Source organism: Stegastes partitus, unplaced genomic scaffold, assembly GCF_000690725.1.
Source record: "Stegastes partitus isolate 25-593 unplaced genomic scaffold, Stegastes_partitus-1.0.2 Scaffold209, whole genome shotgun sequence".
NCBI lineage: Eukaryota > Metazoa > Chordata > Actinopteri > Pomacentridae > Stegastes > Stegastes partitus.
In genome coordinates this window covers 24,263-46,740 of record NW_007577940.1, presented here as the reverse complement: position 1 = coordinate 46,740, position 22,478 = coordinate 24,263, and the positions used below count along the sequence as shown (strand labels likewise).

At 37.6% G+C, this 22,478-nt stretch overlaps 1 protein-coding gene across 2 annotated transcripts in view; it reads left to right on the top strand.

Moving 5' to 3' along the window:
- Window positions 1-17,470, top strand: part of mctp1b (multiple C2 domains, transmembrane 1b) — a 46,728-nt gene extending 29,258 nt beyond the window's left edge. For both annotated transcript variants that reach the window (XM_008280762.1, XM_008280761.1), the window contains 15 exons: window positions 2,533-2,700; window positions 2,785-2,915; window positions 4,806-4,992; window positions 5,080-5,173; window positions 5,282-5,384; window positions 9,473-9,575; window positions 9,707-9,808; window positions 10,031-10,105; window positions 10,744-10,863; window positions 10,938-11,048; window positions 11,173-11,226; window positions 12,685-12,794; window positions 12,987-13,096; window positions 14,540-14,637; window positions 15,347-17,470. In XM_008280762.1, the coding sequence (XP_008278984.1) occupies window positions 2,533-2,700; window positions 2,785-2,915; window positions 4,806-4,992; window positions 5,080-5,173; window positions 5,282-5,384; window positions 9,473-9,575; window positions 9,707-9,808; window positions 10,031-10,105; window positions 10,744-10,863; window positions 10,938-11,048; window positions 11,173-11,226; window positions 12,685-12,794; window positions 12,987-13,096; window positions 14,540-14,637; window positions 15,347-15,418 (1,638 nt within the window). In that variant the 3' untranslated portion in view covers window positions 15,419-17,470. The remainder of the gene's footprint in view (window positions 1-2,532; window positions 2,701-2,784; window positions 2,916-4,805; window positions 4,993-5,079; window positions 5,174-5,281; window positions 5,385-9,472; window positions 9,576-9,706; window positions 9,809-10,030; window positions 10,106-10,743; window positions 10,864-10,937; window positions 11,049-11,172; window positions 11,227-12,684; window positions 12,795-12,986; window positions 13,097-14,539; window positions 14,638-15,346) is intronic.
- Window positions 17,471-22,478: the final 5,008 nt, after the last annotated feature.

The following is a 22,478-nucleotide window of genomic DNA, read 5'->3' as shown; positions in this document are numbered from 1 at the left end:
AGAGCCTGATGACTGTTCCTATTCCTCTGTGGCACAGAGTTCCATTGTTGTCCAGAAAACACACAAGTCTCACACACATCATCCTGCTGCCTAGAACACTCACTGCACCACCCACTGTGGATGAATTCATCACTGGAAATATCCCACATTAATGCATTTTTTGTTTGAGTGAATAATATTTGCAGTGGCCAACTGTTCTATTGAACTGCAGAGCCTCTTTTGAAAAACAATATAATCCTCTAAAATCACCATTTAGAATGGAAATTTTATACAATTTCTTTAACAAATAATAAGATAAAATAAGATGATTATTTATTAATACCCAGAGGGGAAATTTGGGCATTGCAACAGCACAAGACAGTGGCACACAAAGAATACCCATCAATGCATCATCTATACACCACTTAATCCTCGCTAGGGTTGCCGGGGGTCTGGAGCCTGTCCCAGCCAACATAGGGCGAAGGCAGGACAGGTCGCCAGTCTAATGCAGGGCTACACTTAAACACAGCCAACCATGCACCATTCACACCTACAGACAATTTAGAATCACCAATTAACCTCAACATGTTTTTGGACTGTGTGGGAGGAAGCCAGAGAACCTACGCTGCACGGGGAGAACATGTAAACTCCATGCAGAAAGATCCCAGGTGTCCTCACCGGGACACGAACCGGCGACCTTCTAGCTGCAAGGCAACAGTGCTAGCCACCACGTCACCTTGCAGTCCACACAAAGAATACAATAGATTAAATAAATAGATAGATAGATTAAATAAATAAATAGATAGATAGATAGATAGATAGATAGATAGATAGATAGATAGATAGATAGATAGATAGATAGATAGGTAGATAGGTAGATAGAAGGAAAAAAAAGTATGTACAACTGTTCAAAAGTTTAAGTGGCAATCTAAAATGACTTGGTGTGAGAGTATGTGTGTGAGCGTGTGAGAGAGTGTTTTTGTGTTATTGTTATTTTGTGTCTGGGGCTGTTGGATAATGCAATCATCGATTCAATGTTGAAATGAATCAAATACAGCAGCAACTTTTTTTCATGTGCTGATAAAAGTGTGAGGTGTTCTCTAAAAATGCAATTTTCTGGCAATGAGAACATAGAATAACAGCAGAATCATCCTTTAAATAGCTTTTCTTGTTTGTTGTTTTAAAAATTTAAAGTCAAAACAGGATCAGCTCTTATATAAATAGCTGAATTCTGTTTGTAAAATTTACATTCTCATTATAAAATTAAAAAAAACCCAACCTGTTTGGCCAGTTGGAGCTATGAGAACAGTTTTAAGTCTGGTATAAGAATTAGAATAAAATTAGAATTAGAATAGAATAAAACTTTATTGATCCCTTCGGTACAAGACCTCAGGGAAATTGCTAAATAATATAATAGCTTTCAACTGTTGTATTGTCTTCTATGAAGCTTCCTTTACAGTCCATTTAATAAATGCTTGTATCTTATGAAGGCCTCCTAACAGGCACACCAACAACTTTTGAGGACTACTTTTGCATTAGCTCATAATTTAATTTGAGTCCCCTGCAATACTTTTGTTACTTCACAAAATGTTTGCATTCCCTCATGGTATTTTTGCATTGCTTTTGTGCTACCTCAAGTAAGTTGTGCGTTACTTCGCAGTACATTTGCATTAACCCTATTCAGGACTTTCATGTTGCCATGCGTAGAAGGTCCCAAGAAAGAATATATGCAAAATATTTGTTGGTATTCATTATAGACTTTGAAACTATATTAAATAAATTTTCTGATAAGTTGACATATTTTTCATTCCAAATGCATGACAAATTTAAAAACAAAAAAATCTTCAAAAATAAAAAAAACAATACCTGCCCCCTCAACCAAATAGCCTGGGGTCCAAAAGACCTAAAAGTCCTGAATAGGTCTAACTTGTAATGACTTTTTCGTTACATCCTAATACTTTTGCTTTCCCTCGCAATACTTTTATGTAGTTTTACTCAATAAGATCTTAAGTCAAGACCTGTTCTTCCCCAGAGCTTTCTACTGCTTCTCCTGGTGTGCCTCTGCAAATGGAGCCTGCTTTGTTCTCATTAGAGCAAAAGAAACTCTTGAAAGCTCTGAAAACAAAAGTTGTAAGGGACCTTGAATTAGGATTTTTATTTTAAAGTACTATTTATAATCTCAAAAAAATAGTATTCGCTCTCTGCATTTAATGCATTTTAATGTGTTTTCCTATCCTGATCCATATGACATCATTATGTGCGTGCTTTGGCCTGATAACAGACAGAAGCATCTATATCTGTTTAGTTCCAACTTTGGATAACTATATTATAGGTATAGATCTTGTGACAAATTAATTCTGACAACGCAGTTGAACATTTTTTTATTTACCTTTGAAGAACATGAGTCCAAGCTTTAGTTAAATCATCACCATTCAGATGAAGAAGAGCAGAGCCCTGCATTATGTCTTTTCCCTTTGATCTGATGAATACATTTCAATGTGTGTGTGTGTGTTGTGTGTGTTGTGTGTGTCTGTGTGTGTGTGTGTGGACCAGCACCAGCAGTCAATACGTCTCTCAGAGCTGCATCGGAAGTCTCAGCTCTGGCGAGGGATTGTCAGCATTGCGCTAATTGAGGGTCGAAACCTCATCCCCATGGACCCCAACGGTCTGAGTGACCCATATGTCAAGTTCAGACTGGGACCGCAGAAGTACAAGAGCAAGGTACAGTAGCTCTGTTCACTGACGACACACTGTCATGAGGAGACAGGAGCGTCTGTAAGTGGTGAGTTGTGTGTGTTTGTGCAGACGGTGCCAAAGACCCTGAGTCCTCAGTGGAGGGAGCAGTTCGACCTGCATCTGTATGAAGAGACCGGAGGGATTCTGGAGATCACGGTGTGGGACAGAGACACCGGCAGGAGAGACGACTTCATCGGACGGTCAGTCGGTCTCTGTGCATTCAGATGCATTCTGATTGTTTAAAGCTTCTAAACGCCAGTCTTCCAAAATGTGTTCTGTCATTTAGAGCTTTGATGTCTATGGTGCAGAGCAGGAATAATGAATTCTTAAGGCCTGCAGTCTTAAAAGCACAAATATCAGCAGTTAGCAGCAACATTGATTCTGATATATTATTATCTTTTCTGCAGTCCCAGATTTAGAACAAACAAAACTGTTTAATTCTGGTTGTTTGTAGCCTTAATGTTGCTAGGCTGGTAAAGTCAGTCAGTACAAAAAATGGTTCCCGAAGTCCAATTAAGAAGGTCCTGATGGGTCATTCCACATATAGTTAACCACCTGACCGCTTCAGAATCAGGTGATTCTTTTACAATAACTTGAGTATAATTTCAATGAAGCTGTGCAAAATTTTACCTTCATACTATGAATATTTTCAGAGTCCATTAAAGTAAATAGTGGTGGGTCAAAATTTCACACTTTCATGTTACTTTTTCCAGCATTTCATTGGGCCATCAAAACTTCATAAATACGGGACACAAACACATGACATTTTCAGGGCTGAAAACACACATGTAAGCTAGTAAAAAAAAAATTAAAAAAAACTGCAACCAAATAATTTATACATTCATTCCAGGTGTCACAACGCCAAAATCTTTTCCCTATAATATTATGTGATGTGTGACTATATTAGAAAAAATATTTGACACAGAATGAGTCATGACTAGAAGGTCAGACTTGCTTCAAAATGTAGGTTTGCTATATTTTGTTTACACCAACCATATATCCAACACGCCAACATGAACCTTGAAAGTTTACCCAAAGTCCATTCATCCATCCATTATGTATACACCGCTTAATCCTCAAAAGGGTTGGGGGGGCCTGGAGCCTGTTTACCCAAAATGCCCTTTCTAAAGTTTTCGCCAGTGAATTTTTAGAAAACTAATGACACATCCAGGGTACCAGTGCTTGTTTGTTTGAGTCCATGTCATGGGGTGTGACATTTATTGGGTTGCGGTTAAGATCAGATCAAATGTCTTGTGTAAAGAGAATTAAAACATTAAAAAAGAGCAAAATTTCACCCCTTTGTACTTTAAGGACCTGTAACTAAAAATGGCTTTTTTAAAGACTCTTTACTTTTCAAGTTATTGTACAAAAAAAAATATATATATATATCTACTGATTCTAAGGGTCAGATTGGGGCTTTGCTGGATTTTTTACAGAATGACCCTGATGTGTTTGTATGTTTTAGAAAAAGTAAACTCTCTCTGCAGTGCCCCCTGGTGTGTTTACATGTAAAACAAGCTTCTAATTAACCAAATCCAATTTTTTTCCCCACACAAATACAGGACACAAAAAGTTATATACACTACAGATGTTTTGTAATTACTAAAAGCATCTTCAAAACTTCACCTTCGAACTACATGTGTACAGTAAAAACCATTTAAAGTCATTTAGATCTCCACAACAAAAATGTGATTTACAATCACAGCAACAAGTAAAAGTGTTTTCAGCCTGAATGTTAATGATAAAATTAAACACTTTAATGACAAAATAAAGTGTGATTTGGATTTCCCCAATAAAATACATTATATTAAGCTAGTAATAGTAGTGTGTTAAAACAGAATATAGTTATTTTTAATGCATATTCTGTCCAGACACAAGCTAGTAGTAGCTTGATGTTCCACACAAAGTATCTCCTTCCTGTTCCGCAATTCTTGTAATTAGATGTTTAACATTCATTAAAGGAGGTGCAGGTCATTTTCACTGAAATGATGCTGTTATGTGGGATGATCATTTTTTTAAATGACTTTAACTCAGTTTTGATTAAATGTGTAGTCGTTGAGCTCAGTGTGCCCGATCTGTTTGTGGTCCAGCTGCCAGTTGGACCTCTCCACTCTGTCCAAAGAGCAAACCCATCACCTGGAGCTGCCGCTGGAGGAGTCCCGGGGCTTTGTGGTGCTGCTGGTTACGCTGACTGCCTCGGCCGCCGTCTCCATCGCTGACCTCTCCGTCACACCGCTGGACGACCCACAGGAGCGCAGGGAGATACTCAAACGATACGTAAGCAGCAACCTGAGGACAATCTAGATGGAATATCTACAAAATGTAAAAACAAAATTAATCTTTGTGCTCATTCTTGTTCTTCAGGGCATGATGAAGTCATTCTCCAACCTGAAAGATGTGGGCATCGTGCAGGTGAAGGTGATGAGAGCAGAGGGACTCATGGCTGCAGACGTAACCGGTAATGGCAAAGTTAGATTTCTTGCCTCCTCCTCCTGCTCATCATGCTCTGTTGATGTACTTTTATGTGATTTATTATAAAGCAGCTGTGAATCTAATGCTCTCTCAGGTAAAAGTGACCCTTTCTGTGTGCTGGGGCTGAATAACGACAGACTGCAGACACATACTGTTTACAAGAACCTCAATCCAGAGTGGAACAAAGTCTTCACCTTGTGAGTCAATATTTCTCTGTCTCCATGTTTAATTATTTGTCTTGATAAAGAAAGTAGCAGAACAGCGTTAAGCAACTTTCAAACCTTAAAACCTGCTGATGGGTTTGAAAGGTATGCTGTCTTTAAGAATCACTCACATGACACCATTTATCAGCCAGAAACTATAAAAACTGAAAGACTCATTAGATTTCTTATGGTCCTTGAGCGAATTGTAATGTGACCATTCACTGGAAACATTAAACAAGTCTGAGCTTAATGTTAGGTTATTTATTTAAATGTACTTTGTTGTACATGTCTTAATCAGATATGTTATAAAAAAGTTCTTGTACTCACTACATTTTGTAAAAGAAAATAAATATTTGCGCTCCTTGATGCACTGTGACTCAACTGTGACAAACAGTTGTGTGACAAAAATACATGAGTTTTTGGCTGAACTGAGGGCAGGACGACAAGAGAGACTTGGAGAAAAATAAAAAATAAATGCAGCGTGGCACAAAAATAATATCCAGAGGAACAAGTTTCGTGAGGATACAATCGACGTGGTAACACATCTTTCTAGAGTTGATGACTTTATATTGGAGTGAAAAAGGACAGTCAGTAAAAATGTGAAAGCAGCAAAAAAAAGAAAGGGAAAACAAACAAACAAAAAAACAACGACCAGAAACGGATTGTTTTTAGGGTAAAGTGGCAAGTTTCTCCCTCATGATGTATCTGGTTTAACTCTTTAATTGGAAATTATGCTGACGTTAGATTTTTTTGATTTGTTTAGAGCACAGACTGGTAGTAATGTAGGTGGCACTGATCGTGACATGATTACTGGGTGTCATGATTATCCAATAGGAAGCCTCATATTATGTGTCAAAATGTATATTAAGAAATGATGCATGATATTAAAATTTCTGGCCAATGCCGGTATCCAACATTAAGATTTCTGATATTGCTGATAACTGATGCTACCGATGTCAATATTCAATTTTTGCTCAAACCGCAAAGGAGTGCAAGTAAGCACTGTGAGAATGTGAAAACTATTCAAAAGAAGCCCATACCACATTAGACCACATAGTCTTCTTTATTACGTAACAAAAGTAAAACATATTTAAACATATTTAAACATATTTATTGTTCAAGTCCAGGACCATTTAAGTAAAAATATCTGTGAAATAGCAGCAATATCAAATGCAGAGATGAAGGCACTAATGTTAGACAATCATTGGTTTTTCAGAATGGCTAAATTTGTTTATCGGCCAATACCGATACACACGTCGGCAAAATTCTTGGTTCCCCTCGGTTAATGAAAGAAAAACCCACAATGGTCACAGAAATAACTTGAATCTGATAAGAGTAATACTAAATAAAAATTCAATGAAAATTAAGCAATAAAAATCAGACATCGCTTTTGAACCGTGGTTCAACAGAATTATTTTAAAAAGTCTCATAAGTCTCAAAACTCATGAAACAGGCCTGGACAAAAATGATGGTACCCCTAGAAAAGACTGAAAATAATGTGACCATAGGGACATGTTCAATCAGGTGTGTCCTCTAATTGGCATCACAGGTGTCTACAAACTTGTAATCAGTCAGTCGGCCTATTTATAGGGTTACAAAGAGTCACTGTGCTGTTTGGTGATATGGTGTGTACCACACTAAACATGGACCAGAGGAAGCGAAGGAGAGAGTTGTCTCAGGAGATNCAGTTGTGTGACAAAAATACATGAGTTTTTGGCTGAACTGAGGGCAGGACGACAAGAGAGACTTAGAGAAAAATAAAAAATAAATGCAGCGTGGCTCAAAAATAATATACAGAGGAATAAGTTAAACATATTTCAACATATTCAATGTTCAAGTCCAGGACCATTTAAGTAAAAACATCTGTGAAATAGCAGCAATACCAAATGCAGAGACGAAGGCACTAATGTTAGACAATCATTGGTTTTTCACAATGGCTTAATTTGTTTATCGGACCAATACCGATACACACGTCGGCAAAATTCTTGGTTCCCCTTGGTTAATGATAGAAAAACCCACAATGGTCACAGAAATAACTTGAATCTGACAAGAGTAATACTAAATAAAAATTCAATGAAAATTAAGCAATAAAAATCAGACATCGCTTTTGTTTAACAGAATTATCTTAAAAAGTAAACTCATGGAACAGGCCTGGACAAAAATGATGGTACCCCTAGAAAAGACTGAATATAATGTGACCATAGGGACATGTTCAATCAAGGTGTGTCCTCGAATTAGCATCACAGGTGTCTACAAACTTGTAATCAGTCAGTCGGCCTATTTATAGGGTTACAAAGAGTCACTGTGCTCTTTGGTGATATGGTGTGTTCCATACTAAACATGGACCAGAGAAAGCACTTCTGCGTAGAGTTTGCATGTTCTCCCCGTGCAGCGTGGGTTCTCTCCGGGTTCTCCGGCTTCCTCCCACACAGTGCAAAAACATGCTGAGGTTAATTGGTGTGAATGTGAGTGTGCTTGGTTGTCTGTCTTGAAGTGTGGCCCTGCGACGAACTGGCAACCTGTTCAGGGTGTCCCCTGCCTTCACGCTAAGATGGCTGGGATAGGCTCCATCCTCGTGAAGTGTATAGATAATGGATAGATGGATGTTAAAGGTGAAGGCTATAAGAGCATCTCCAAGCAGCTTGATGTTCCTGTGACTACAGTTGCACATATTATTCAGAAATTTAAGATCCATGGACTGTAGTCAACCTCCGTGGATGTGGCCGCAGGAGGAACATTGGAAAAATGGAAGAGACGGATAATACAAATGGTACCAAAAGAGCTCAGAACAACCTCTAAAGACATTAAAGGTGAACTCCAAGGTCAAGGTACATCAATGTCAGATTGCACCATCCGTCGTTGTTTGAGCCAAAGTGGACTTCATGGGAGACGACCAAGGAGGACACCATTGCTGAAAACTAATCATAAAAAGCCAGACTGGAATTTGCCAAACTGCATGTTGACAAGCCACAAAGCTTCTGGGAGAATGTCCTATGGACACACGAGACAAAACTGGAACTTTTTGGCACATCAGCTCTACGTTCACAGAAACAAAAATGAAACATATCAAGAAAAGAACACTGTCCCTACTGTGAAACATGGAGGAGGCTCTGTTATGTTCTGGGGCTGCTTTGCTGCATCTGGCACAGGGTGTCTTGAATGTGTGCAGGGTACAATGAAATCCCAAGACTATCAAGGTATTCTCGAGAGAAATGTGGTGCCCAGTGTCAGAAAGCTTGGTCTCAGTCACAGGTCATGGGTCTTGCAACAGGATAATGACCCAAAACACACAACTAAAAACACCCAAAAATAGCTAAGTGGAAAACATTGGACTATTCTAAAGTGGCCTTCTATGAGCCATGATCTAATTTCTATTGAACATCTGTGGAAGGAGCTGAAACATGCCGTCTGGAGAAGGCACCCTTCAAACCTGAGGCAACTGGAACAGTCTGCTCATGAGGAGTGGGCCAGAATACCTGCTGAGAGGTGCAGAAGCCTCATTGACAGTTACAGACATCATTTGATTGCAGTGATTGCCTCAAAAGGTTGTGCAACGAAATATTAAGTTAAGGTTACCATCATTTTTGTCCAGGCCTGTTTCATGAGGTTATTTTTAAAAATAGTTCTGTTAAACCACAGTTCAAAAGCAATGTCTGATTTTCATTGGTTAATTTTCATAGAATTTTTATTTATTATTACTTTTGTCAGATTCAAGTTATTTCTGTGACCATCGTGGGTTTTTCTTTCATTAGCCGAGGGGTATTAACAATTTTGTCCACGTGTGTATATCGGAAAAAACCCTAATATCAGCCGAAACCGATGTGGTCTCTGATATATTGTGCATCCCTACTATTAAGTTGTTTTTTTAAAAAATCTGTCTTATGTAAGTTCTCATTCTCATTTAATGAAGTGTAGGACTACATTGCTGGAGAATTGCTGTAAAGTTTCTAATTCCTGCAAATTGTGGACGTTTTTTTTTTTTTTTTCTAATATTTTTGTTCTTGGAGCAGATTAGCAGTTCTCTGCTTCACTCCGAACCATTAATCCTCTTCTCTTTGTCATGTCGTTCCTTATTTCCTCAGTAATTTGAAGGACATCCACTCAGTGTTGGAGGTGACGGTGTTTGATGAAGACAGAGACCGGAGCGCAGACTTTCTGGGAAAAGTGGTCATTCCTTTATTAAATGTGAGTGCAACACAAGACAATGCACACTTAACCCTGAATGCATTTATAGGAAGGTTTAAAAAGGCTGTTAGAAGGGTACGGATACACTTAAAAGTGAGTAAATCCAAACTCTAACCACTTCTCTGTGTTAGATCCGTAATGGCGAGCAGAAGGGCTACGTGCTAAAGAATAAGGAGCTGACCGGCCCGACCAAAGGAGCCATCTATCTGGAGATCGACGTCATCTACAACACTGTGAGTGTTGCACAGTGCTGTGCAGTAAAGCAGACTGACTTCATGATGCTGACATCAGGAGGAGCTTTGCCTCCCTCATGGTGATCCATATGAATCTGAACGGCTGAACTACACAACACTTCTGCACCGTGCCGCTGATGTTTCTGTCTTTACCTTCTCCTCTCTTCCCAGCTAAACACTTTAAAGCTGTAATGTGGCCTCAATGTGTGTTTTTCTCTTCAGGTTAAAGCTGCTTTGAGGACTGTGGTCCCTGCAGAGCAGAAATACATGGAGGAAGAACCAAAAGTGTCCAAGCAGGTGTGGATTATTATTTATGGGGTCACTCCATTAAAAATCAGTCAGAACCTCCCACCTGAGAATCAGCTTATTTTTTATGTACAATACCTTTAGTATTAAAACTTCCTTTAGTTATGGGCCCTTGAAGTACACAGGGGTGGGTTGAAATATTGTACCTTTTAAATGACTTATTTCAGCATTTTTGAACTTGATTGAAATACATACGGTGAAGACATTAAACTTTCAGGGATGGAAAACTGATATACTGCAACCTCATCAATTTTAAAACCACTACAGGTGTCACAATGTAAGGCTACAATTTTTTGTTCAGCAGGATTTTTTCTATAACCAACGCTGAGCTCTAATATCATAGGTCCATTAAACTGCACCAGTTTAATGTTTATGACAGAGTCATGAAAACAAACATTGGTACTGTGGATGTTACAGAAGTGCATTTTGGGGGACTATCACCATGAGGGATAGGTGGTTGGTCAAAACAAGTTATAGCATTAGAAAGGTCTGTCGTGTGTCTGTCTCTTCGATTATGGAGTTTTGAGGCTCAGAAATGCTGGAAAAAGTACATTTTAAAGTGCAAAATTTCCATTTCCACATGTTGAGAGTTTAAAATGATAGAAACATGTTTACTTTGTGTCTTTCAGTTGCTCCAGCAGAACTTTAACAGGGTGAAGCGGTGCATCATGGTCCTCATCAGCTATGGGACGTATATCAACAGCTGCTTTGAATGGGAGTCTGCACAGCGGAGCATCTTTTCATTTGTGGTAAGAAAAGCACTGATACACATTCAATATGTATATGTTGTTGTGTTTTACTTGAGTGTCTTGCTTTTTGGCAGCTGTTTGTGGTGGTGGTGTGGAACTTTGAGCTCTACATGCTGCCTCTGGGCCTGCTGCTGCTGCTGGTCTGGAACTTCTTCTTCTCCTCCAGCAGGGATATGGCTGACGTGGTGAGATAACAAGCACAACATGTTTCAACCAGAAAGAGACACAAAATGACCACAAATAGACATAATATAGAAATAGAATAAAGTCAAATGAATCAAATGATTGTTGCCTTCTCTCCTGCTGCAGTCCATGGAGGCCATGTTCGAATGGGAAGATGAAGACGAGGATAAAGACGACAAGGTAGTGTCCTTATAAAACTGCTGCACATTCATGTCTGAAATTACAACTATACTTATGATGTGTTTACCCAGATAGAAAACAGCGTATACCACCCTATACAATATATTTACTGGTATCCTGAAAACTGATCACAGCAAGTGTCTGTTTTGATATCTGAATTTACAATTTACTGCAACCACTGACCTCCTCAATTTCCCAATATCTCTGCAGATCAGGGTTACATATTTATCTGTTTTTGTCATGAAAATAACCCCGTCAGCTTAAAATGATTTAACCTTTCATATCTACTCAAACCTTGTGGAACTACTCTACACTACACAACAGCAACTTGTAATACTGTACTAATTCAGCTCTACATGTTGGAACCAGAAACTGATTCTGAAGAAGAGTAATGACACAGCAAGTCCCACACCCTGCAAGCTGAAAGGATTGGTTCTTTCAGTGTGTTACTTATGAAGCCTTGGAAGTCTGAATCTGTGTTTTTGAGACTGTAATTGATACACTGAAATTTCAAAGGGATCAGGTCCAAAGCACTTCAGAGGTGAAAAGGCCTCCCCCAAAACACAACCTGGAGACTTGTCGACCATATGAGCTCCTTAGGTGTCTAGATTAAACCCTTAACAGACACATCTCACATCACTATAAGCAGCAGTCCACTTGCACCTGCGAAGACATCAACATTTTCTTTGTTTAAACACATACGACACTGATTTTAACTAAAACAGTAACCAATACTCAACATATCAATAAGTGATAACCTAAGAGCGTTTCACTTTCACACTGACAAGGTAACAAACTTGATTTTCAGCAGATGGTGTATTCAAGACTCTGACATTGTCAATGTCTTCATGTGTTTCGCAAAACAGCACTGAGAAAGATGGATACATTTTAAAGGAATTATGCATTTTAAACTGTACAGTGTGTCACAGTACTGACAAATAGTATTCACCCCCCTGAAAGTTTTCCCTGTTCTTGATTTTCACTATGAACTGCTTTTTTTTTTTACTGCAAGAGTCAAATCAAACAAAATATTTACATTTTTTTAATTTAAAAATGGAAATTAAGGGGTCAAATGTGAAAAAGCCTATGAGACGCTTTTGTTTGTGTGCGTTAAACCAACTTGGATCAGGTCAGAACAAAATTAAAGTCATTAGGTATAACTAAGTGCTCTATACGCATGTGCTTCTCTAGAAGTGAGAATCTGTCTCTGCAGTCGTTGTTTGTGATTCTGGCTGAAGCAGCACATGTGCAGGTAGTCGACAGAATACAGAAACCTGGATTGGATCCACACACGCAACACCTTCCTGCTTTTCTTTAAAAAGGGCTCCGCGTAGCAGATTCAGCTTTATCAAAACTAGATTAAGGTTTTATATCCACGTTCCTGAAGTCTTGTTGCTTTCAAACACAAAAATGTGAGACTGTGCGTATAACGCTGATATTTGTCCTCATACCTGTCAGGACTCAGAGCACAAGGGCTTCATGGATAAACTGTACGCCATCCAGGACGTGTTCATCAGCGTGCAGAACGCTCTGGACGAGGTGGCGTCGCACGGAGAGAGGATAAAGAAGTAGGTATCAGAACATGGCCCTCGTTTTTACTTTATGTTCTGCTCTCCTTTTGCATCATGATGCTATCCTTAAAAGGCAGTTATGCTAAAGTAATAACTCAGACTACGTGAACCTTAAACAAGCTGCTTGAACATCACACTGTTGATTTTATTGTATTTATTGTATTTGTTTTCTGTGTCTACCCATTGCAGCACCGTGAACTGGACAGTGCCTTTTCTGAGCTGGTTGGCGATCACTGCCTTATTGTTAGCCACAATTCTGCTCTACCTCATACCTCTACGGTACCTTGTGCTCGCATGGGGTGAGTTTCACACCACAAGTTGATTATAGATAGATACAGTTAGGTTCATATATATGGACACTGACACAAATTTTGTTTTTTTACCTGTTTAATGAAACATATTCCAATTACAGTTATATAATGGACATGGACATAAAATGCAGACTCTCAGCTTTCATTTGAGGATATCCACATTCAAATTGGATGAAGGGTTTAGGAATTTCAGCACCTTAACATGTGCCACCGTATTTTAAAAGGGACCAAAAGTAATTGGACAATTGACTCAAAGGCCATTTCATGGGCAGATGTGGGCAATTCCTTTGTTATGTCATTACCGATTAAACATATAAAAGGCCTGGAGTTCATTTGAGGTGTGGTGCTTGCATTTGGAAGATTTTGCTGTGAAGACAGTGTGCAGTCAGAGGAGTTCTCCATGCAGGTGAAACAAGCCATCCTTAAGCTGCGAAAACAGAAAAAACCCATGCTACAATATTAGGAGTGGCAAAATCTAGTCTGGTACATCCAGAGAAAGAAAGAAAGCACTGGTGAACTCGGCAACACAAAGCAACCTGGACGCCGACAGAAGACAACAGTGGTGGATGATCACAGAATCATTTCCATGGTGAAGACAAACCCCTTCACAACAGCCAACCAAGTTAGAAACACTATCCAGGAGGTAGGCGTGTCATTGTCCAAGTCTACCATAAAGAGAAGACTGCATGAGAATAAATACAGAGGGTTCACGGTGCAAGCCACTCATAAGCCTCAAGAATAGAAAGGCTAGAATGGACTTGGCTAAAAAACATCTAAAAAAAAAAAAAAAAGCCAGCACAGTTCTGGAAGAACATTCTTTGGACAGATGAAACCAAGATCACCCACTACCAGAATGATGGCAAGAAAAAAGTATGGAGAAGGCATGGTACAGCTCATGATCCAAAGCATACAACATCATCTGTAAAACATGGTGATGGCTTGGGCATGCATGGCTGCCAGTGGCACTGGGTCACTGGTGTTTAATGATAATGCGACACAGGACAGAACCAGCATGAATTCTGAAGTGTTCAGAGACATACTGTTGGCTCAAATCCAGCCAAACTGACTGGGTGGCGTTTCATAATGCAGATGGACAATGACACAAAGCATACAGCCAAAGCAACCCAGGACTTTATTAAAGCAAAGAGGCAGGCAGTGACGCAATTTCTTACCTGCCTCCTTGTTTGTGTGTGTAGCGGCAGCCGCATTGGAGAGAATATCCGCCGCAGCCCCCCCCCCCCAAACACAGTACTGTGACGGGTAACCTAAACCTGCTAACCTAAACCGGTCTTAGTCTGTAAATGCACACTATCTGTCATATATGTTTTCATACATGTGACTTGTACTGAAACACTGGATATATACAGTGTAACAGTGTGCAGCGTGTGATGCAGCTGTGGGAGTCACACCCTGATCTCTTCCCCTCTGTAGGTGTGAATAAGTTCACCAAGAAGCTCCGTGATCCGTACATGATCGACAACAACGAGCTTCTTGACTTCCTCTCCAGAGTGCCCTCTGACGTTCAAGTGGTGAGTAACTGGGCGGTGCAGGAGGGAACGAATGACTGGAAGCTCTGTGAGGTACACTGTCTGTGGAAGCATGTGGAGCTGGTAGATGTTAATGTTGACATTTCCAGGTGAAGTTATTACTTTACAATCTAAACATATCATCAAAGCTCGAATTTTACAGAACTCAACGTCCATTACATTCAGGCCAGATGAGTTCACACATTACTGACTTAACCAGTCCGTTGCAGGTAAATCTCTCAGTATTTCACAGTCCACCAGAGTTTTACATCTGGTGTCCAACAATTGTTGGTCTGCCAGAGATGTCTCAGTGACGGAGATGGAACATCAAGTGGTGACAACAGCAGCTATTATCCAAAACCTGTGAAGCTTTAACAGCATTTGTGAAATCGCTCTCACGACAGAAGGGGGAGACAAAAGTTCCACACTGTAGGTTTAAAGTACAATTTGATTAGTCAACTGAAATATATGCCATAGTATTACTGAAAAGTTGAATATTTGTATTAAAGGTATCTTGTTTAAGGAAGAAAAAGAAGAGGGAGTGTAAGGAGTTCATACGGGGATGAAGAGTGAATGTCTTCAAAGAATTAGACTGCTTTCGACCTGAAATTCAAAGCCCTCCTCAAGTGGAGGTTCTTATAGAGTCCAGTCAGTCTGTCTTGTGTTTTGTTGTTTTGTGTTTGACTGTGATTGTGTGTTCGTTGATGGACAGATGCAGTATCGTGAGCTGAGGGTGGATCCCGGACAAAGCCCCAACAAACGACGGAGGACCAACCTGAGCTAACTGTATACATTTTATCTGTAAACAATGTAAACTACGTTATTTATATATTTCTTGTATATTTTGATTATTATGAGAACTGTTGAGTTGTTGTTTGTTTTGTTACTGTGGGAAAATTTATTTTCTAAATCTTGTAAAGGAGAAAAACGACGCTCTTTGAGGTTTTTTTAAATCCCATTTCTTTCTTGTAAGAATGCTCCACGCAAACTTATAATCCCAGTGACAATGAATGTCACATACTGTACGTACATGTGTGTTATACAGAGTCTGCATGTGATGAAGGTGTGCTGCATGGAAACCGTTGCATTTCCTTTTCTTTTTGTTTTTTTTTACATTTCTGTACTGTTTTGTGTGGATGTATTGTCAGTGTGTGTTTTAAAGATAGAGCTGCATGTTGTTACTGCCGCTGTTATTGCGTGTGATCACAGTATAGACAATGATGCCTCATACTTCATAAACTCCACACGACGTTGCATGATAAATTTACAAATTGCTCCTTTATGTTTGTAGTTAAAAACAGAGAAGTAGCATCAGCTGGGCTTGAGTCAGGGAAACGAGTGTTGCTATGTTGATTTAGACCAAAGAAAAAGGTGCACATGCCTAATTTTACATATTACGTTGAATTTATCCTGAAGAGCAAACCTAGCAAAGGGCCCCAAATCCACAGATATGCTATAGAAGTTTATTAATGGCTAATCATCATCACCTTTCTCTTTAGTTGTCGCTCTCTGTTATGATTGAAGTTATATTATAAGTTTATATTTTCCTCTTTTGTTGTATATTTGTGTTTTACCAAATCGTTTTCACTGTTTTATGCATGTAAAGTAATTAACGGCCAGAAACTTTTGATTGACTTTGTGTTGTTTTGTCACCTGTTTAAGACTGCGACTACCAAGAACTGAGGCCCGGGCAGCAAGTGTTGTGAAGAGTTGCTTTTTTGAGGCTCTAAAGCTACTCGAAAACTCTTAAAAGTTTGCCTCAAAGTGGTGAAACTTTTTTTTTTTGTATGTTTATTTTTAGGGATGTTCCAACCCCGTCTTAGAAATCTGGATTGGAGCCAACCAAGGCATTTTTAAGTGATTGTATCAGTCCAACCCTGAGCCTGATCATTTGTTGATGTGTGGGAAATGAAGAACACACTTCATGGCAAGATGCTACGGATGCAAGTGTTGAGTCATTTTTTAGTAAATAATCAGCAGCCTTTACAGTGGACAATTGATTATTGATAACACAAACTGATCCCAGTGGATGTTTATCCCGTGTGGATGTTGCTGTTTTAGTCAGTGTTAGCATGATATGGGCTCCACATGTAGCTCCATTACAAAGGTCATGCCACATTTTTGAAAAAAGTGACCTTTGACCTCTAGCGGAGCTACTTTTGCACTGATTTAACCAAAATCTAAACTTTCCAAGGAGAGGCCATTCTTAGCTCGTGTGTAAAATATCTAATTGTTAGATCGTAGTACTCGAGCTAGAGACTGTTCACAGACACACAGATGGGACGATAACTTCACAGTTTTCAGTCGTCAGGGGCAACTACAATAACTTTAATGTACTTGAAGTGTGTACAGTCGAGGAAAATGGAATCAGATTGGGATTCAGTATCAGCAGATACTACATTTTCAGTGACTCAGATTGGATCAGAGCCAACAAACCTGATCAGGACACTTCTAGTTCTTTTATGGCCTGACTAGTTAGGCTTAATGAGGCCCGCTGCAAAACTTCATAGTAGCATCCACATTTGGTTTTACTTACATGTACCAAGTTTTGTTGTGTCCCAGTGTTAATACAGCTAAACTTTAATATTGAGTTAAAATCGTATCGACTCCTACTGGACACATTCAGTCTGACCAATGTTACAAACATCTGTTGATTTAAGTTCAGTTTACATGCACGTGTATGGGTGTATTACATGATGTACAGTAATGTAATACGTGTGCACCGCCAAGCATTCCAAGCAGGGCATAACTGATTACTTGTTTGTTATGTGACCTCAGTGGGATAAGAACTGAATGTTTACTGCATACGATTTTTATAAGAGAGTGAAAAAAAAAACATTTTAACAAGTTGCTTTTTTTTTCGTCTGAACAACAGTCAAAAACTCAAAAATGTTTACTGCTGAAGAACAATTTACATTTGAGCACATTTGGCTTGCCAGTTAGATTTCAAAGAGTCCACTGATTGGTTAATTAGCCAATCATCTCAAAAAAACAACAAAACAAAACTGTTAACTCTAAGAGTTCTAGTGTCAGTTTTACTTAAGATCATGTGTGTATTTGGCTTTTTAATGTTTACTGAAGGATTTTTACAACATATAGAGATAAGAATATGTATGTATGATAACAGGTAGATCGATAGATAACCAATTATACATATTATATATAAATATATATAAAAACTTTATTTTGTTTACCACTGCTTTTACATATCATACACTGATGTAAACACCTTAATTCAACGTTTTTGGTGTGAAAACACCAGAATTATACAAGAAATCTTTGGTTTAACAACTAAATCTTTAAATTAAATTTAACAGTTTCACCTATTAAATAAACGAAAATAGTGATCTGATAAATTTGCGAATATATTTTAACTACCTTTTGACATAAAAAAAAAAAAAAGTAAAATAAAACAAGGGAGATTTTATGGTTATTCAAAGTTTCAGCTTTTTTATGTTGCTTTGCATGGTCTACTTTTTTTTTTTTTTTTAATTTGTGTTTAAAACCATTTTTTAAAATTCTCTACAATACAAAGTAAAGATATGTAAAATGACAAGTTTTTTGTTTTTACAGTGTAGATGAAGCTGCTGGTTGGTTTCTGGGGAAAATTATTACAACAACAACAACAACAACAATAATAGAAGCAGATTTAGATCTGGGGATGTTGGTTGAGTCAACACCTTGAGCTCTTTGTCGTGTTCCTCGAGCCATCTTACTGACGTTCCCATGAATGAAACTGATGTCATTTACTTCACCTGTCAGTGGTTTTAATGTTGTATCTGGTTGGTATAAAGCCATAAGATAAACATGAGTTTTAAGAAGGAAATATGGAAATAATGACTGGTAACTGTCATGTGTGGTGGAGGTGACAGTGACTTTAAGCATTTAGCCCTGATTCATCGAAGGATAGTTGTATCAGGTGTTTACAGACAAATGTGCCTCTCTGTGGTGTGTTTGGAAAGGAAAGCTGGAGGCATTACTGGGAGTCTGGATGTAAGAATGCAGCCATATTTTATTTTACCATCACCAGAAGATGTCAGTAGACTCTAGAAGCAGAAACAGCTGATCAGTCATGGCTCCAACAATGACTATTTTCAATATCAATACATTTGAAATATGTTTTTTCTTTTATTTTAAATAGATATTTATTGTTTTTAATGGCATGGCAGGAATACAAACAAGAAAAATAAACTAAAAAAGAGAGAGAAAAAAAGAACGTACAGAGCAAGACTCTGTACTGAAAACACCACACTTGTTTTTAACATTAACATGATTTTAAGTATTAACATTACTTTAAGTATGAGTTAAGAAATTAAGATACTTTATTGCCATTGTCTGTATGCAACAAAAATAAACAGTAAATACCTTATGTGACCCATGTATGAATAAAACAGCGTGAAATAGCAAAATACATACATGTGAAGCAAAAAGAATGTCGTCAAATTCACACCAAACAACGTAAATGTTGAATTGTCTCATAAAAATTGAAAATTTGGTAAATATTCACATTTAAGGGGCTGGGACCTGAGAAGCTTTACTTGTTAACTAGCTCAAATGAATAATTACTTAACAAAAATAACCAGCTGACTGAACATTTCAGCTCTAAAGTCAGTTTCTTTGGGTCTTAGTTCAGTCGTTTTCCCAAATAAGAAACTCAGAGATGTGAAATAAAAAACATCACAAGATCATAAAACAAATTAAAATACAACAAACTCTGTTGTGTTTCTGTCTCGTAATTCAAGTTTAATATGCTGAATTAAAACATCAGGTCACACTGAAAAAAAACTCCGTTATTTATTATTAGTTACACCAACAAAGTGTTTTGGTATTAAAAAGTGAATGAAAACATTACACACACACACACACACACACACACACACACACACACACACACACATATTTACAAAGAGCCTTGATTGTGCTTAAAATAATTCAGTTGCTTGTTGTGTTTCACTTACTGAAGTCATTTATGTTTTAAAGATATAATCCAATGACAGACCTCACAGGATTAATCATGACACAGTAACTGCATATTTGAAAAAGAAATACATATAAAAATATTTTTTCTATTTAGTTTCTTTGATTTCTTTTGATTTTGGCATTTTAAGTTCTCCGTAAAAGGTTCATAGAAGATTTTCCAGGAAGTGGAGTTCATTTAATCTTTACTAATGAGTCTTTTTGTCTAATTCTTTCAGTTTGGTTTCTCTCATTTCTGCTTCTTTGGGCCAAATATCAGAGTGATCAGAATCTGTTCTTTTCTGTGAACCGTGGAGGGCTGGACTGATCTCCTGCATGTCTGTGTCAGCTGCTGCTTGTGAGTGTTGTTGCATGACTGAACATAAACTATATGCAAGTGCATTTATGGATACTGAATGTGAAGTTTATCTCATGAAAACCGTGTTATCGATCTGACATGCTGTTTACTGTCTCACCACCAAACCATCACTTCTGGCACTTTGCACATCTTCTGTTTCTGTTTGGACGCGCTGCTGCTGCTCAGTTCTTACTGCCACTGTGTTCATGTTAAACACAAGACTGACTGTAGTGACTGACAAACAGCTGTCTGAGTAAATATATTTCTACACAGATCCATGTGTCTTGATGTGTTGATTTAAAGTTTGAAAATGGAGGTTAGATGGGAACATTAGAGGAGATATTTGAGTGAAGCATGAAGGATTACTGAACAGGCTTCAGATCCAGATGAAAACAATGCAATCCGTGATGAAGACAGATTCACTGGGGATGAGCGGTATTAGACTCTTGCAGATGGCCACGCTGAGCCTCTCCACAAAGTTTCATTATATTCAGTGAGGTGATTTCTTCCTAAGCCTGATAACAAAGAGACAAATGGTACTGAAGACACATCACTGACTGGTGTTGATGTAATATAATATGTTTCTCTAACTTAGAATAAAGGAGAAACATTTAAAGTTGGATAAACTCAAAGCTTCATAAATGAAATAAAACTGCCAAATTCTAAAGTTTGTTGTCTTGAAATGCTCCGCATTTTTAACCTTCTATTTAATTACATTTTTTTTTAACAGTGTAGTTTATATTAAGCTGAATTGCTTTAAAGTTAGTTTTCTCAAATTGTTCATTTTTTTATTTTATGTTTACCACACAGAAAGTCTCTGGTAAAAAGATGCAACCAACAGTGATACAGGCACATGAACGTTTTAAATATGTTGTTTAATTATTATATTTTTAGTGCGGATAGTGCCTAAAAATATTTTAAAAAAATATTAAGATAATAAATGTTTTATTTTTCACTAATATAGAAAATTAAAGAACATGATCACAACTGATCATCTGTGATATTTCAAAGCAATAATTTAAGTGAAAGAAAAGAGAATAAAATTCAACACATGTCAGAAACTGCTGTCAAGTGATTTTCTCTCAGGGGATGAATTTAATAAATATTGTAGCTGGTTTGGTTCTCTGTGCTTGTGGAAATAATAAAACTGACTTGTACAGTCCTGTTTCCATCCAACCATCATAATGAGTAATTAAGTAAATAAATTAATGAAAATAATAAGTGAAGTAGTTGTTAATATAGCAGCAATAATTGAATCAAATTTAACTCAATTTAACTCAATTTTAAAAAACAAGTTAAGTAAATTAAATGAAATTCTATTTCATTTACTTTCTTTTACAGATACACAGTAGGTGGATGAATTCCTTCTGAATTTCTCAGCTGTAAGTGATTTTCTGCATGAAATCAATAATACATTCTGTACACCAACACGACTCAACATTTAGCTTGTTGGAACATTGTCTCTTTAATTTATTCATTGGACAACATGTTATTGTGGAGACGCCTATGGAGTAGTGAGAATGCCAAACAACAAAAATAAATCAATAAAAGAAAGAAAAAATGAAAGTGGAAATAAAAAGAAGAATAAATATAATAATTAATTTTTTTTAATTGATTTTTAAATTTTTATTTTTTATCTTTTTTTTTTTTTTTTTTTTAAAGATTTTATTATTTTTATTATTTTTAAAGTTATTTCTTGTAATTTTTGTAATTTGGCACTCTCACACCTCCTGGTCTGTCTGCATGTTGTGCTTTGGACCAGCAGAGGGACTCAAACATCACTTTTAACTGAGTCCAGAGCTTGAAACAGCTCAAACAAATACTCATTTACTACAGTAGAAGTACTAATAGTGCAGTTACAAAGTACTTCCTTACAAATAAGAACACTGAAAGCACACTTAAGAAAGAAGTATTTTTAGTGATATGTAGTGAAATTGTTGTAAGAAATCGTTCAGCAGTGAAACGTTCTCTGTGATTGATGATGTGATTCTATCTGACATCATGTGACATGGTTCATACTGAGACATCTCTGTGTCATTTGTCTTGGTATTTTGGTGGCTCTTTTAAAGTCACACCAGATAAATCTGAGGGGCCTTGAAAAGATTTAGGAGCCCAAAGTAGAAAAAACAAAGTTCTGCTGCATTAATTTATATGAAATCTGTTCGTTATGTTTTACTGCAACAATTTGGATCATTTGTATAACAGCTTCAAAATAGTCTCTTTATTTTCTCTTTCTTTTTACAACCACTGACTTAATCTGTTTATCCCCAAAGAAACAGAAATTTCCCCTAAATTTTGTCATTTAAACTTTATGACTGTGAGGCAGTGAGCTCTGTGGATCAGAGACAATAATCCTGATACACAGTAAATATCTTTCTCCTCATCACCAGGTCGGATTGAAAAAACTGCAGCCAAAAGAAACTGCTCATGATCTTATTAAACTGGTTCTAAATAATCTCATCTGCAAGTCCACCCAGTTTGACGCACCAGAAATGAAGCACAACAAATACAGCATCTGTTTTAGTCACAT